At 52.1% G+C, this 16744-nt stretch overlaps 2 protein-coding genes across 2 annotated transcripts; one reads left to right on the forward strand and one right to left on the reverse strand.

Annotated features, from left to right (window-relative positions):
- Positions 1-3227: 3227 nt before the first annotated feature.
- Positions 3228-9682, forward strand: TBL3 (transducin (beta)-like 3). The gene is made up of 22 exons (XM_006893845.1): positions 3228-3268; positions 4836-4887; positions 4977-5072; positions 5158-5205; positions 5281-5422; positions 5500-5584; positions 5675-5845; positions 5918-5993; positions 6074-6167; positions 6262-6443; positions 6692-6833; positions 7001-7059; positions 7151-7254; positions 7480-7627; positions 7706-7936; positions 8009-8079; positions 8162-8318; positions 8562-8620; positions 8918-9021; positions 9183-9254; positions 9325-9483; positions 9573-9682. Exons 1-22 carry the CDS (start codon positions 3228-3230, stop codon positions 9680-9682), a joined length of 2403 nt encoding a protein of 800 aa, XP_006893907.1.
- A 1009-nt stretch (positions 9683-10691) lies between these two features.
- On the reverse strand, positions 10692-12601 carry NOXO1 (NADPH oxidase organizer 1). Its single transcript, XM_006893873.1, has 8 exons — positions 12398-12601; positions 12230-12310; positions 12004-12079; positions 11749-11926; positions 11451-11632; positions 11262-11375; positions 10904-11021; positions 10692-10812 (listed from the first exon to the last, which is right to left on the reverse strand). Exons 1-8 carry the CDS (start codon positions 12599-12601, stop codon positions 10692-10694), a joined length of 1074 nt encoding a protein of 357 aa, XP_006893935.1.
- Positions 12602-16744: the final 4143 nt, after the last annotated feature.

Raw genomic sequence — 16744 nt, forward strand, 5'->3', positions numbered from 1 at the left:
TGGCCTGAGTCAGACATACCTTAATCTCAAGACTGATATCGTTGTTCTTCAGCACTTTGGAGTGGTCTCTGATATTAGATTTCCCCAGTGCAATTGGTCTTTTGATTTCTTGACTGCTGATGGCAAGGGTATTGATTGTGGACTTGAGTAAATTAGAATTGTTAACAACCTCAATCTCTTCTCCGTCTATCACCGTGCTGCCAATTGGCCCAGTGCTAAAAATCTTTGTCTTCTGAACTTCAAGTCTGCCTCAGTTTCAGCAAACAAGGTTGTGTTATCTGCATAACGTAGTCTTCCTCCAAGCCTGGTGCCACATTTCTCTTATAAAGTTCAGCCTCCTGAATAATCTTCCCAGTTTCTAGATTGAAAAGATAGGGAGACAGGATATATCTCTGACTCAATCCTTTCTTGATTTTGAACCATATAGTGTTTCCTTGCTCTGTTCTGTGGACCAAGAAATCTGGAGGACAACTACTAGGCCCACTGACTGGAAGAGATCCATATTTGTTCCCATTCCAAAAAAGGTTGACCCAACAGAGGGTGGGTCAAACAACATCTCTGTTATCATACACAAGCAAAATCTTGCTAAAGATTTTTTTTAAAATGACTAGAACACTGCATCAACAGAGAATATAAGCTGGGTTTAAAAGGGACTGTGGCACTGGAGACATTATCACCAATGTCAAATGGATCTTGGCTGAAAGCAAAGAGTATCAGAGGAATGTCTAGCTGTGTTGCATTGACTGTGCAAACCATAATATACAACCTCTTTATTCTTTTGAATTCATATTATAAAAATAATAACTCATTCCAAAACATTTAAAAATATATAGAAGTAAACAATTAAAATTTTTCTTTTAAACTTAGATTACTTGCAGTACATAACAAAATAATATATGTGAATAGCATATATTTGCTCTTAACCTTTGGAGTTGCTTTCACCATCATCCCAATACCCATGCCCACCCCTAATCCTCATACCTCACTCCCACCACCCATCCCCACTGTACTATTTTCCATCCACGGATGGTTGGGACTGGGAAAGCAGATCCTTAGGAAACGGAGTGCAGAATGTACCACCCCACCAGCCAGAATAACTCCAAACAAGAGTTTTGTGTCTTCCAAGTTTCTAGAGCAGTTTATGGTGCTTAATTAGAATGGCTCTGAATTTGTCCAGTTTATTTATGTGTGTTATACTAATCTGGTACTCCAAAGGAAAGCAGGAATTTTGGGGTTATTTTAGTAATGCTGGAATTACTACAGTAGCTTTTATTGTTAAGCGAGAGAATGGATAGCTGGTCACTCCCTCTTTCTCTCTCTCCCATTCCCATAGGACAGGACTAAATCAAGGTTTCCCATAAGAAACAGAAGTCAAGGACAGAAGCATAACAGTGAAGAAGCCTCCTGTTTAGGAATGCAGGGGATCCTTTCCTTTCAAAACCCAATCAATTCCTCAGGTCTCTAGGCGGGTCTGGCTATGACCAGACTCAGGGGTGAGACTGGCAGTGCTCACCTGAGGCTCATTGTCTGCCAAAAGGTTTGGGTCCAAGCCTGAATTTCCAGGGGTGTTTCCCCATCTCGTTTTCATTCTTCCCTTTTCAACTTCTTCTCACACCATCATGCTCATCCTTTGTATTACCTTAATAAAACTTTTTCATTTATTTTGCTAAATTACTTCTGTGTCTGTTCACTTATTTACAGTCACTTCAAATCACCCCTTGCCGGAAACATTAGTGAGTAGTGAAAAAAGAAAAAGAACTCTCATTTTAGGACATTTCTTTTTCTTTTAAAAAAAATGTTCTTCATTTTAGTGAGCATTTTACAGAGATTTTGGATTTCTATTCATTCATTAACAATCTGTGTTATGCAGATGTCACAACCCTGCTTGCTGAAAATGAAGAAGACCTGAAGCGCCTGCTGCAGAGTGTCAAGGACTGCAGCCTACAATATGGATTGAGGCTCAATGTCAAGAAGACAAAGATTCTCACCACTGGACCAATTGGCAGCATCAGGATGGATGGTGAAGAGATTGAGATTGTACACAGCTTTAGTTTGCTTGGCTCCACAGTCAACAGTCTTGGCACCAGCAGCCAGGAAATTAAAAGTCGCATTGCCATGGGAAAGTCTGCTGTTAGGGACCTCTCTGAAGAGCAATGGTGTCTCTCTGGAGACTAAGGTGCGTCTGATACAGGCCATGGTCTTCGCAATCACTTGTTATGCATCAGAGAGTTGGACAATGACCAAGGAGGATAGAAGGAGAATTGATGCCTTTGAGCTGTGGTGCTGGAGAAGAGTATTGAGAATACCATAGACTGCTAGGAAAACAAACAGATTTGTCCTGGAAAGGGTTAAACTGGGTGGCTCCTTGGAGGCAAGGATTCTGAGGCTCCATCTAACATACTTTGGACCTGTTGTGACGAGAGAGACCGGTCCTTGGAGAGGGACATCATGCTTGGGAGGGTGGAGGGACAGCGCAGGAGAGGAAGGCCCTCTATGAGGTGGATTGATTCAGTGACTGGGATTATTGGGATGGGAGTGTCAGAGGCAGTGCGATTGGCACAGGACAGAGTTTAGGGCTGTTGTACATAGGGTCGCTATGAATCGCAAGCGACTCGACGGCACATAACAACAACATTGTCACAATGCTTCTCAAAACCAGTTCTGAATAATCTCCTTTGTCATTGTGTCCTTTGCCATTCCCTATCACTCCTCCCTGAGATTTCACCCTGATTCATAAGGGACGCTGTAGGTTTCAGGGTGAAGATCTTCTCTCACTACTCTAAAGGGCCCATTTGGCGATAGGAAACACGTAGACTATTGTGGAGACTGATTTTGGAATTTAGATGCACTGATTTAATTTCTATTTCTAACGACCATAAACCTCTTAAAAATCTCGGAACCAACTGAAAGTTGACCCTCCAGTGGGCTTTCAGAGGTTCCAGATCGGAGGGAGGAAAGTGCTCATCTTTCTCCGCAGAGCTGCTGGAGTATTATTCCCGAGCTCTTTGCCCGAGACCCAACTTCCAAGCCAGGAACGCCCTCCGGGAACTTCCTCTCCCAAAGTAGACGTTACCGCCCGCCTTAAAAATGGCGCGGAGCCTGCGCGGTGTGATGACGCACTGTGACGCCATCTCAACGCGCCGCGAGCGCGGAGGGAGTAACCTGGTTTTCACGTGGCGTGGGCGCCAGGCATCTCTAGACGATCTCCGTAGGACCGGGGCGGCGGCATGGTAGAAGCCGTGGCTGCAGTGAGCCGCTTCAAGGCCAAGTGAGTCAGGGTCCTGGGGCTGCGGGGCCGCCGGAGTCGGGATGTGGGGGAGCGGGCTCCCAGCAGGGACGGGCTCTCGGGTACCTGGAGCGGCGCTGCACGCTGCACGCTGCACGCTGCACGCTGCACGCTGCACGCTGCACGCTGCACGCTGGGCGCCAGCTCGGTTCTGGACCTGGTGATGCTGTGTACGCCTGCATCCGGGGATTCGCGGGAGGAGTCTCCGACTGACCCCCGGAAGGACGGAGACTGAAGTCAAGGCGGAGCAACAGGCACCGGCAAAGTTAGGATCCTGTTAGGGGGCGTGGGACAGGCATGACAGAAGAGGGGAAGAGATCGCCAGGACCCAGATCTGGGCTGATCCTGTTCTTGAGGCAGTCCAGGGAGCTTTCACGAGCCACCTCTCTTCTCCGGGGGGGGGGGGGGTAGAAAAAGGGAGGTAAGTGGGCGAGGGTCCTGTAAAGTGCTTAGTGCTAGAGGGCCAGACCCAGTGTCTATTTTAAGAAACAGTCCGATGGGGGAAAACCCAGAGCCATTGACAATGAGTTAATTCCGATTCAGAGCCACCCAGTAGAACAGAGTGTACCTGCACTGTAGGGTTTCCAAGGCTGTAAATCTTCAGGGGCGCAGATTGCTTTATCTGGTGGAACTGAAAGTGGATTCAAACCACCAACCTTCTAGCTAGCAGCCTATCACTTAGCCACTTTGTCCCCAGGGCTCCTGGTAGGTTTTCAGATAACTTTCATAACCAGTATTAGGTTGTAAAGAGAATGTCAGGTGCTAAAAGCACATCTACTGGGTGCAAGTGATGGGAGTTTGGTATTCTCTTGAGACTGAGGCTCTGCTGTGTCTGATTAACCGGGCATTGAAACTGAGGGAGGAGCCCCTGGCCTTATGAAGGCCTGTTCTGGATGACAAGCAGAAAGAGGCTGGCAGCAGGGTGCTTTTGAGAGGGAAGGGCTGAGCAGACAAGGTTGGTGGAGACTTGAGAACTTGTGAAGAGAGGGGAGGTTGTCGGCAGGGTAGGGATAAAGCTACAGTGGAGGAAGCAGAGGGGCACTACTGGAGCCACTATCCAGAGGTGATCCTATGGTGGCAGAGGAGACCGGCCAGCAGAAGTGAGGTCTAGGCCTGGCTGAGGAGTAAGGTGGTAGGTCACTTGGTCTCAGGAATTAAGTGAAGATGATGCTATCTGTCCTGACTCCCCGTGGCATGCAGATGGCACCCAAGGCCCACCAAGCTCTGCATTGGAGCCTGGGCCTCTAGAGGCTCTATCTCACTACTCTGGATCTCCCTTCTCCGTAAGCTGGAGGCAGCTGCAGGGACAGTTTAAGACGGTGATAATGTGCAGAGCTCAGTCTAGCAGCCACCTCATGATATCCCACAGATTCTGTCCTTGCCCTCGGCTTGTCATTCTCTCCGTAGGCCCTCACCGCTTCAAAGAGATAGTTTTAGTGCACAGCACCTCAAGCAGAGCCTCACTGGGTCACCTCCAAAGTGTCCCTGAGTGTAGGCATTGGGGGAAGGGGAAGGGTGCCTCTCACTTGCTTCCTTGTCCTCTCTCCAGCTATGCTGTGAAGCGCAAGATTGAGCCTTTCTACAAAGGCGGGAAAGTTCAGGTACCTCCCTGGGTCAGGTGGAGGTAGGGAGGCAGGGTAGGGTGGGGGTGAGGAGGAGGGCTGTCCAGCTGAAACCCATCTGTCTGCAGCTAGACCAGATGGGGCAGCACCTCTTTTGCATCTGTGGCACCAGAGTCAATGTCCTGGAAGTGGCCTCGGGGGCCGTGCTGCGAAGCCTGGAGCAGGTGAGAGTTCTGCCAAGAAGGAGTGAGGAGATGAGCTGGGGAAGGTACTCATCCTCACTCACTGTGTGTCCCCTCTTGTCTCCAGGAAGACCAAGAAGACATCACTGCTTTCGATCTCAGTCCTGATGACCAGGTGTGTGGAAAGGACTGACTGGTCCACAAGGTGGGGCGGCCATGTCCTTCCCCCACTGAACTTCCCCTCCCCCAGGTACTGGTGACTGCCAGCAGAGCCATGTTACTGGCACAGTGGGCGTGGCGAGAAGGCAGTGTCACACGCCTGTGGAAGGCGGTACACACAGCTCCTGTAGCCGCCATGGCCTTCGACTCCACCTCCACACTGCTAGCAACAGGTAGGGCTTCTGACCAGGTGAGCAGGGCAGGGGCATTGCGGACACCTGCCCCCATGCCTCATGCACCCCTCCTGCAGGCGGCTGTGACGGGGCCGTGCGTGTGTGGGATGTTGTGCAGCACTACGGGACACACCACCTGCGGGGCTCACCTGGCGTCGTGCAGTAAGTGGAGCAGCCCGGTTATGGTGGCAAGGGCTGGACCCACAGCCTGCAGTGGTACAGCATACACTCACACGCCCACCTCTGTCACAGTCTGGTGGCCTTCCACCCGGACCCCACGCGCCTGCTGCTCTTCTCCTCATCGGTGGACACTGCCATCCGAGTGTGGTCCCTGCAGGACAAGCTGTGCCTGGCTGTGCTGACTGCACACTATAGTGCTGTCACCTCGCTGGTCTTCAGCACCGATGGTAACACCATGCTCAGGTCAGTGAGCAGTTACTGGGTGGGTGGGGGAAGTGCAGTAGGGACCTCTAAACCAAATGACCATCTCCACAGCTCTGGCCGAGACAAGATCTGCACAGTCTGGGACCTGCGGAGCCACCAGTCTACAAGGACAGTCCCAGTGTTTGAGGTGAGGCTCTGGGAGCTCTTGGGTGGAAGGGCTGATGGAGAGGAACTGGGGGCACCCTGTAATGCCCTTTGCTCCCCCAGAGTGTGGAGGCCGCAGTACTGCTGCCAGAGGAGTCCATGCCTGAACTGGGCGTGAAGTTCCCCGGCCTGCACTTCCTGACTGCCGGTGACCAAGGTGGGTGGGACCAGGCCTCCAGGCTCTTGATGGGAGGGAGTGTTGGGGGTGGGCACCTAGACCTGCTGGTTCCAGCCTCTCATGCTCTACACAGGTTCACTGCGTGTGTGGGAGGCCGCATCTGGGCAGTGTGTATACACGCAGCCCCAGCCACCAGGCCCTAGCCAGCAGCTGACCCACTGCACCCTGTCCCATGCCACCGGGCTGCTCCTCACTGCCACTGCTGACCACAACCTGCTGCTCTATGAAGCACGCTCCCTGCAGCTGCGCAAACAGGTCAGCAGGTGACCAGCGTGGCTCAGAGCCTGTGCAGTCACTCCCCCAGGTGGGCCCAGTGCCTGTCCACCCACTGCCCCATGCAACCTGTGTGACTGTCCCACTGCCATGTGGCTCCAGCTTATGTCCCCACTGTTCCCCCATAGCTCAGGTTTTGAAAAGGCCCCCAGTGTGCCCTCAGGTCCTATTCTTACATACCCAGGGCCTGTGAAGCCCAAATAGCCCACCCTCTGCCCCCACCTCTACAGTTTGCTGGCTACAGTGAGGAGGTGCTGGACGTGCGGTTCCTGGGTCCTGAGGACTCCCACATTGTGGTGGCCTCCAACAGTCCCTGCCTGAAGGTGTTTGAACTACAGACCTCAGCCTGCCAGATCCTCCATGGCCATACAGGTGCACCTTCTCCCCTCCCACATGGATGCTCAGCCCCCACCTGTCAGTGTTAGACCTGACCCCACACAGGTGTCAGTCATAGCAAGGTGCACAACCCCCCTGACCACCTAGTCTCACCCTGCCCTCAACCAGCTGGCCCTTTCTAACTATCCTACCCTTCCTTCCAGATATTGTCCTGGCCCTGGATGTGTTCCGGAAGGGGCAGCTCTTTGCTAGCTGTGCCAAGGTGAAGCACCCTAACAGGTGTGGAGGTCCAGGTGGGAAGCCAAGCCTCTGGCACATACCTGACCTGCCTCCTCACCTTGTTCTGTCCCTAGGACCAGAGTATTCGTGTCTGGAGGATAAACAAGACAGGCGAGGTGATCTGTGTGGCTCAGGGCTCTGGTCACACACATAGTGTGGGCACCATCTGCTGCTCGAGGTAGCGAAGCCTGGGTTGGAACTGGGGATGCTGAGAGGCCCAGGCCTCTGAGGAGAGAGAAAGCAGAGGCGAGGCAGGACCCCCTGTGTGTGTAGGGCTGGGAACCCACTGTTAGGCCATTCATTGGGTACTGCGGTCCCAGAGTGGGCTTGGGTTTGGGCACAGAGCTATGGCTTTGGTCTTAAAGCATCTGGGAGTGATATATAGTTCCTGTCCCAACCACAGGCTAAAAGAGTCCTTCCTAGTGACTGGCAGCCAGGACTGCACGGTGAAGGTATGGCCACTTCCCGAAACCCTGCTATCCAAGAGCATGGTCCCTATCAAGAATCCCGTCCTCCTGCAGGCCAAGACCACACAGCGCTGCCATGAGAAGGTGACTGACACAGCCAGAGGGGTCACAGTGGGCTCTGCCGGGCTGAGGTATAATTCAGTCATCCTCTTCCAACCCTAGGACATCAACAGTGTGGCCATTGCCCCCAATGATAGGCTGCTGGCCACTGGCTCCCAGGACCGCACAGCCAAGCTCTGGGCCCTGCCGAAGTGCCAGCTGTTAGGTGTCTTCTCTGGCCACCGGCGTGGTCTCTGGTGTGTTCAGTTCTCACCCCTGGACCAGGTGCTGGCCACGGCCTCAGCTGACGGCAGCATCAAGCTGTGGGCTCTGCAGGACTTCAGCTGCCTCAAGGTGAGATGTCCCTGCCTTGGGACCCCTCAGCCCCTCCTAACATCACCTCACCTGCCTCTCCCCATCTTACAGACCTTTGAGGGACACGATGCTTCTGTGCTGAAGGTGGCCTTCGTGAGCCGGGGCACTCAACTACTGTCTAGGTCAGTCTGGGACTGGACAATGGGGTCGGCTAGGCCAGACTGGGCACTGAGCCCCCACCCCTTGACCCTCTCCCTCCTTCAGTGGTTCTGACGGACTCCTGAAACTCTGGACCATTAAGAACAACGAATGCGTGAGGACACTGGATGCCCATGAGGACAAGGTGTGGGGGCTACACTGCAGCCGACTAGATGACCACGCCGTCACAGGCAGCAGCGACTCCTGTGTCATCCTCTGGAAGGTGTGGGGACTGACTGGCTTGGTTGGAGCAGAGAACAGACACTGGAGAGGCCAGGGGATTGGGTGGGCAGGATACAGACACTGGGGAGGCCAGGAGGACAGTGTGTGTGGGGCAGGGTATAGACACTGAGGGAGACCAGGGGGACTGGCATGGGGGCAGACACAGAGGAGGGAGGCCAGGGGCACTGTGTGGATTATAGGAGGACATGGAGGGGAGGCTAGTCTGACTCCAATGTGGCTCCAGGATGTAACGGAGGAGGAACAGGTGGAGGAGCAGGCCAGGCGGGAGGAGCAGGTGATCAAGTAAGTGTCAGCATCCTACACCTTCCCCCCTCAGCACCCTCCTGTTTACCCAGTACCCACGGCAGCACTCAGGTCCACCCTGCCTTCCCCCCTCAGCCCTATCCCCTCAAGCATCTCTATGGCTGGCCTTTCCGTGGGTCACCGTCACCGTCACCCTTTCCCCTGGGAAGAGGAGATCCTGTCATACTTTGCTCTAAGGTGCTGGGAAGTAGACTCAACAGGGACACTCTGGCCCTGCTCAGTGGCCCCCCCCACTGTCCCCAAGGACCCCTTCTCTTCCATCTTCCTCCCCCATAGGCAGCAGGAACTGGACAACCTGCTTCATGAGCGGCGGTACCTGCAGGCACTGGGCTTGGCCATCTCCCTGGACCGTCCCCATACCGTGCTGACCGTCATCCAGGGTCAGTGTCACATAGGAACGGGAAAGGCTTCAGGTCCAGCCTGCCCAGAAACAGGCCATGTACCAAGCCGCTTCCGTGAGGATGGGGGGATGGGCAGGCAAGTAAGGTACAGGGGGAGGGGAGGGATGTCTCAGTCCAGCGCACCTGTGTCTCCTTCACAGCCATCCGCAGGGACCCTGAGGCCTGCAATAAGCTGGAAGCCACAGTTCTCCGATTGAGGCGAGACCAGAAAGGTGAGTTAGTGTGCTGGGGCAGGGGCCAGCCAACCTCGTGATTGGGGCTGACCTTTCCTGTCGCCCACAGAGGCCCTGCTGCGTTTCTGTGTCACCTGGAACACCAACTCCAGGCACTGCCACGAGGCGCAGGCTGTCCTGGGTGTGCTTCTGCAACACGAGACCCCGGAGGAACTACTGGCCTACGAGGGCATACAGGCCGCACTGGAAGCCCTTCTGCCCTACACAGGTGTGGGACGGGAGGGGTGTAAGGGGTGGGGCCCGGCTGGGGGGCACAGCACTGGGCCTTTGACCTGCTTACCCCTCTGTCCTCTCCAGAACGACACTTCCAGAGGCTCAGCCGGACACTACAGGCGGCCACCTTCTTGGACTTCTTGTGGCACAACATGAAGCTGTCCCCACTCCCTGCAGCCCCCCCGGCCCTCTGAGAATAAAGAGTTCTTTTCTATCCTGCCTCAGTCTTTCTGGGCAGCAGGCTTACCTCAGGGCCAAGGCTATAAGGTTATCACCAGCCAGGGTCCCCATCATTTCTCACCGTCCTGCCCTGGCCTTTCAATGAACAACCAAAATCTGCTGTGGTTGTCTGCTCAGGGCTGCCCCATAGAAGGCTGTAAATCTTAGAGATGCAGATAACCACATGTTCCTTCCACAGAGAGGCTGGTGGCTCTAACTGCTGACCAGTTAGCAGTTCAATCCCCAACCCACTACACCACCAGAGTACCTAGCCCAGCACGACTATGTGGACCTGACCCAACAACCCTACAGAACTGAGTGAAACTACTGAAGAGGGTTTTCATGGGAGCAGAGTGTCCTGTCCTTCTCCACCAGCCTTCCTTTCACCGACACTAAACCAAGCTGCTGCCCCCTGCTCGTGCCTTTCAGTATTCTTGTAAATCTTTAAGGAAGAACATTGCCTTTTCTCCTTCAGAGCACTTGGTGGGTTCTAACCATCCACCTTGTAATAGCAGACAGACGGGAAATGTGCTGTACCATCAGAGCTGCACACCTTCAGAACTTTTTTTTTAAGCTTATAGCACGCAGTATTCCCAGTAGGTCTCCCCATCGGAGTTCTAACCCAGGCCCAACCCTGTTTAGCTTCCGAGATCGGCGCATTCAGGCAGGGTGGTATGGTCGTGGACCCTTCAGAACATTATTCACAGCTAGCTTGAAGGGAAGTTATGTCATCTGGCTCCTCCCCTAGTCCCAATAAATATAGCCAATCAGTAAATCCCTGGGGTCCCATCTCTGGTTGTTTCTCAGGAAAGTTAGGAGACTTCCTCTAAGCTAGGCAGATCTACCCCAGGCACCCCCAGTTACACAGTTCAGGACCTTTCCCAGCAGATGTAAGCCCCCCTTCTCCCTGCCTCCAACAAAGGTACAGCATCTGCTCTCCTTCCCTGGTTCCAGCAGTGGCGTGGTCCAGCATCCTGCTCCAGTTCAAGATGGCACGGTGGGCACGGGTGGGAGAGTGACCAGAGGGAGCTCTGGGCACAGGAGCACTCCCAGCCTGTCAGGCTGCAGCAGCACAGCAGGCAAAAGGCCAACCCGGCCGCTGTACCTGAGGGAGGGGTGGGCGTGATTCCAGCTCAGCCCCTTCCAGGTGGACCCAGTCAGTGCACCCACGAGCCTGCTCAAATGCACCCACGAACCTGCATAACCACCAGCCGCAATCCGATCCCTCCAGCACACACACTTGCGCCCCCGCGGGCACAGACAGTTCATCTGAGACACGTGGCTCATAGGCACGGGAAGCATAGAACAGTAGCCCTGGGAATGCAGGTGATCAGAAGGGGGCAGTCACCACTCTGGCCCTCTCCCTGCTGTAGGAAATTACAAACTCCAGAGGCTCTCTTGCAGATCCCTGTGGATCCCAGGGATTACTCAGGAATCACCTGGATGAACACTAGCAAATCCCTGAAACCAGCCTAACACCTCATCCATGTGTCAATCCCCCAGCATCCTCCCCTGATTTATGTGTCTCTGCACCAGTAGTGCTGGGATGCATACCGCTGGTCCCCAGAGGCAGGTCCCCTTCCTGCCATGGGCCTGGGGCCACCTCTTCCAGGTAGGGCGCAGGAAACCAGGCTGTCTGCTTGACTTCGTTCTCCACCAGCCACCAGCCTGGGGAAGAGGTGGTGAGATTCAGGTCTCGAGGTCCCCAGGGCAGAGGCAAGCTTAAGGTTCCTGTGACCTCACCTGAGGGGTGCCTCAGCAGGACGTCCAAGGCCTCTTGGGCACACACGCGAAAGGGTCGGCCTCGTGTGTCCTGGGTGCAGTAGGGCTGCAGACAGCGCAGGTTCTGCGCCTCCAGCCGTCGGATGTCAGGGCTACTCGCAGGGGCAGGCAGTGGCTCCTCAGGGACGGATAGAGTCACCAGGCTGCAGCAGGTGACGAGTGGGAGTGGTAAGTCCACCTCTCACAAGTCCACCCAACCTCTTCTTACCTGGCCACCCTGTGTGTCCCATTCTCTAAAGAGTTCGGGTGGGTCAGGCACCTGCCAGGTGGCAGCCCAGGTTTCAGGTCCAGGGCTTGAGGCGTGAAGAAGTGGGTGACCACCGGGTTCCGGGATATGGGCTCGCTCACAGTCAACAGCATCTTGGCGTAGGCCTCCAGGCGCCTCAGATGCGCCAGGCCACGGTGCGTCTGTCCCACACGGGCCCACAACCGCAAATCTGCGAGCACACAACAGAATTGGACCTTGGAACCCCACCCGGATGCCCCCTCCCCCGTTCTGGCTCCGCAGGCTGACCAGGAAGGGGGGGAAGAACGCGATCATATCTGTTCAGCAGGCCTGCCTCCAGTGGGAACGTCTTTTCCAGAGTTTTCTGCAGGGAGAAACCAGAGATGTGTCTCAAAATGCTACTCTCCTAAGGTAGATCTATGACCCAGGTCTTAAAACTCGAGGTGCATCCAAAGGCTGGGGTCCCATGCTGTAGGCCATTCTCAGACCCCCATCACACCCTAGGGCCACTCACATGGAGCCTTCTGAAATCCTCATGGTTCCTGTGCACGAAAATGTTGCCGCCATCCGACCAGCGCACAGAGAAAATGAATGTCTGTGAGAGGAAAAATTGGGGGGGGGGGGTCCTTACATGATGGAGTCTAAGGATTGCAGTCTCCCCTCTAGGGCACCTAGCCAGTACCTGGAGCCTGCCAGTCTGCAGCAGGGCCACTGCGCACACCGACACGGGGTGCTGGGGGCCTGTGGTAGATTGTGGGCTTCTCACTCCTTCCTGCTCTCGAGGGCCTTCCAAGTACCCACAATATTGTTTGGCGTTCTCCAAGGAGGGCCCAAGCTGGTCATCTGATTCACCCCCTGCAGAACCAGTACTCTGAAGGCTCATCATTGTCCCCTAATCTGATCTGCAAATCTGGGTGCCCGGCGCCAAGAGGAACTAAGTCTTCCAAGTGGAAGAGTGGGCTGTGCTGGGACTGACCACCTGCAACTGCCTGCCCAACCTGGCAGTGGGAGGAGGGATAGGAAGAGGGAAGCGCTGTGAACCAATCAAAGGTCCGATCTCTGCCCACTGCAGAAGGTGGAGGTTCACCTTGGGAATGTCTCCACTCCCACCTTGAAAACTACTAATACCCAGCCCTTCAGTCCCTCTGACCCACCTAATGAAAGGGCTTCAAAGTCCTTTCTTTGTCTCTTCTGTCCATAGGGCACTAGTCTTTTTTTTAAATACTTCTTACCTCCAGGGTTTTTAAAAAATTATTATTATTAATTTTAATGAAAGTTTACATAGACTATTGTCTTTTAATGTTTTTATTGGGTTTGTGTGTGTGTGTGTGTACCATCAAATCAGATCTGACTGGTACAGGGGGAGATTACCCCCCTTCTCCAGCAGAGCATCTGGTGGATTCAAACCTCATACCTCTGGGATTGCAGTGCAGCTTCTTGCCACTAGGCCACCGGAGTTTGCCGAAAGTTTACAGACTTTGAATTTCCATTCATTCATTGTTGCACTTTTCTCCCTGACCACCCCTTGCCCCCAAGTTCGCTCTTCTCTTTGAAAACTAAAAGAAAAATTCTTTCATTGTTATACAGTCCCTCTCCCCAAGTTCACTCCACTGCGCAGTCTTTGTTTTGGACTCCTGTCATGACAATAATACTTAATCATATATCCCTTTTAAACAGTTCTCTCCCTCATCTGTTTCAATGCAGTATACATAACTTATCTTTCTCCAGTTACCCCCAACACCTGTATCAGTCCCATTTGACAACATAGTAGCATTATTCAGTGTTTGTCCTTTTGTGACTGAGATATTTCACTCAGCATCAATGTCCTCCAGGATCACCCATTTTGTATATTTCATGAACTCTTTGTTTTTCAAAGCACTGTAGTATTCCATTGTGTGAATATACCACAGCTTCTCTATCCATTCGTTTCTTGATGGGCACTTCTTTCCAACTCTTTGCTATTGCAAACAAAGCCGCAATAAACATGGGTGTGCATATATCTGCTTGGATAGCAGTTATAGTTTTCTTGGGGTATATTCCCAGTAGTGGAATTGCTGGGTCAAATGGTATTTCTATTTGCAACTTTTTGAGAAATCACTATACTGCCTTCCACTGTGGTCGCACCATTTTACACTCCCACCAACAGTGAATTAGGGTTCCAGTTTCTCCACAATCTCGCCAACATCTGTTGTTTGCTGTTCTGTTAAGTTTCGCTATTCTTACTGGGCTGAGTTGTTTAGACTCTTTTTTTTAAAGTTATTTTAGTAAAAGTTGTTTCCTCCAGGGAAAGATTTTAATAATATCCGTAAATCCACTTAGATGAAGGTGATTTTGACTCAAGACCTTCCCATAGGGTTTCTGAGGCCAGAAATCTGAACGGGAGAATGTGACCTATTTTCCTGTAGAGTGGCTGGTGGGTTTGAACTGCTGCCCTTTCAGTTAGTAGCTCACATACACCACTAGAGCCATATTGTTGTTATGTGTCATCTAGTCACCTACAACTCATTGTGACCCTGTTCTATCCTGTGCCAATCTTGTCTCTGATACACCTAACTCCATTACCCCAGTCACTGAATCAACCCATCTCATCAAGGGTCTTCCTCTCCTGTGCTGCCCCTCTGTCCTCCCAAGCATGACATTCCTCTCCAAGGACTGTTCCCTCTTTGCAACATGACCAAAGTATGTCAGACGAAGCTTCAGAATCCTTGCCTCCAAGTAGTTGCCTGGCTTCACCCTCTCCAGGATGAACTTGCTTGTTCTCCTAGCATTCCATGGTATATTCAATACTCTTCCCCAGCACCTCAGCTCAAAGACATCAATTCTCCTTCTATTATCCCTAGTCATTATTTAACGTTCCGACGCATAGCAAGTAATTGCAAAGACCATGGCCTGTATCAAGCACACCTTAGTCTCCGACTGGAGAGGTCTCCAACAGCCAACTTTCCCAGTGCAATTTGTCTTTTAATTTCCTGGCTGTTGGTACCAAAAGAATTGAATGTAGAGCCAAGCAAACAGAAGCTGTCAACCAGAGCCTTGGAGGAGGAAATTAGTGTTAAATGGTTGATTAATACAAGCTTTTCTGGCTATGTTTACATGAAGGTATGGGCCCCCATAGCCTCACCCCAAGTTCACCATTGGGAGAATTGGGGCAGAAGGGAGAGGTGTCAGGAAGACTTGTCACCATTTACAACAGAAAACTCACCCTTTTAGGACAAAAAGGACTACTCTTCAGATAGGTAGGGAGGCCATGGAAGTCCTGGGAGGAAGTGTACCTGGGTGCCCTGTTATATGAGAGGTGCTCGATTTTGTAGGGGAGACTTTTGGAGCCCCATCTGATTCCTGGAAGAACACAGACATTAAGCCTAGCACTGGGGTTCCAGCTCTATCAGACTTCCCCAGATTCTTCAGGGAAGGGTCCCTGAAGAGGATCTCTGGGCATCCCACAGGAACTTGCCTTGGCCTCCTATCAAAAGGCCTTTGTGTACATGTGTATGTCTGGCTAGAGACCCCCTCTGAGGCCCCAGCATCTCCTCTGGTCTCCTCCCAGATAATGAATACCTATTGACAGGTCTGAATCAAAGCTTGCTTTCAGCTGGGCAGCCACCCTCCACTCCAGTCTTAGGGGGCTGTAAGCTTATCCTTGGGCTTGAAAGCCTGAGGGGGATGAATCACCTCTCTCTGCTCCTAATGTTCGGCCCTGAAGTTCAATGCCACTTATCGGGAACCAACAGATAATAGAAGAAAGCAAGCTGGCAGGAAGACACATGGGCCCTAAGGCTGGAAAAGAGGCTGGCCTAAAACGTTGCTGCTAGATCAAATGACAGTTCTTGTTGACTTCATCTCATCCTGGGTCTTCCTTTCCTGCACTGTCCATCAACCCTTCTAAGCATGATGTCCATCTCCAAGGATTAATCTCTCCTGGCCTTGTGCCCAAAGTATGTGAGACAGAGCTTCAAAATTCTAGCCTCCAAGGACAAACTTGCTTTCACCTTCTCCAAGACAGACCTATTTGTTTTTCTTGTCAGTCCATGGTATGTTCAAGACTCTTCTCCAGCACTACAACTCAAAGGCACTGATTCTTCTTCTATCATCCTTAGACATTGTCTAGCTATGTGATGCACGGCAAGTCATTGTGAAGACCATAGCCTAGATCAGGTGTCCCTTAGTCTCCAGACTGACATCATTGCTCTTCAGCACTCCGGAAAAGGCCCTGACAGCAGGCTATCCCAGAAAGGAAGACCCTTAACCAGATGGATTAACACAATGACTGCAGCAATGGGCTCAAGTATGTCAGAGATGATGCGGATGGCACAAGGTTCAGATGTATTAATTTGTTAAAGTCATAGGGTCATTACGGCACCTAACAGGTTTTCTGCAGCGCAGCTGTAAATCGTGTGTGCGCGCGCTAGTATACAAAGCACTAGTATACAAAGAAGTTGTAAATATTTATGGAATCAAGATTGCCACATCTTTCTAGGAGCAGCTGGTGGGTTAAAACTATTGTGCTTTCTTTAGCAACTAAGTATGACAAGGAATTCTATTGGCTCTTCCTAAATCTATTCAGCGCCTTACCACTGTCCTGAGAAAAAAATTCCCACCTTCCAGAGAGGCCAAAGGCTTGAGTAAGAGGTCTTGCCCACCCTAGACTTCCCTTCCTGTCACTGTCACCAGTATCTCAATACCTCAGAGGACCCCCACAATAGCTTCTGACACGCCTCCAGGCAACAAGCCCCAAGGATGGTATGTATAGGAATCAGATCGATTACATCTGTGGAAAAAACCACTGGAGAAGCTCAATATCAGCTGTGAAAACTAGGTCAGGAGCTGACTGTGGAACAGACCACCAACTTCTCATATGCAAGTTCAAGCTGAAACTGAGGAAAATTAAACCGAATCCACAGAAGCCAAAATATGACTTTAATTTCATCCCACGTGAATTTCAGAATCATCTCAGGAACAGGTTTGAGGCCTTGAACACTAATGAGCGAAGACCAGATGAGTTGTGGGAGGATGTTAAATGTATCATCTA

Source organism: Elephantulus edwardii, unplaced genomic scaffold (genome assembly GCF_000299155.1).
Source record: "Elephantulus edwardii isolate Elephantulus edwardi_28Jun2011 unplaced genomic scaffold, EleEdw1.0 scaffold00132, whole genome shotgun sequence".
Classification (NCBI taxonomy): domain Eukaryota; kingdom Metazoa; phylum Chordata; class Mammalia; order Macroscelidea; family Macroscelididae; genus Elephantulus; species Elephantulus edwardii.

Coding starts and splice junctions, on each gene's coding strand:
- TBL3 (XM_006893845.1), top strand. CDS start 3,228: ATGGTAGAAGCCGTGGCTGCAGTGAGCCGCTTCAAGGCCAA. Junction 5,846..5,917: donor GATGGTAACACCATGCTCAG/GTCAGTGAGCAG, acceptor CCATCTCCACAG/CTCTGGCCGAGACAAGATCT. Junction 9,022..9,182: donor CGTGCTGACCGTCATCCAGG/GTCAGTGTCACA, acceptor TCTCCTTCACAG/CCATCCGCAGGGACCCTGAG.
- NOXO1 (XM_006893873.1), bottom strand. CDS start 12,601: ATGATGAGCCTTCAGAGTACTGGTTCTGCAGGGGGTGAATCAGATGAC. Junction 11,927..12,003: donor CGTTCTTCCCCCCCTTCCTG/GTCAGCCTGCGG, acceptor GTGTGCTCGCAG/ATTTGCGGTTGTGGGCCCGT. Junction 11,022..11,261: donor CCTGCCTCTGGGGACCAGCG/GTATGCATCCCA, acceptor CTGCATTCCCAG/GGCTACTGTTCTATGCTTCC.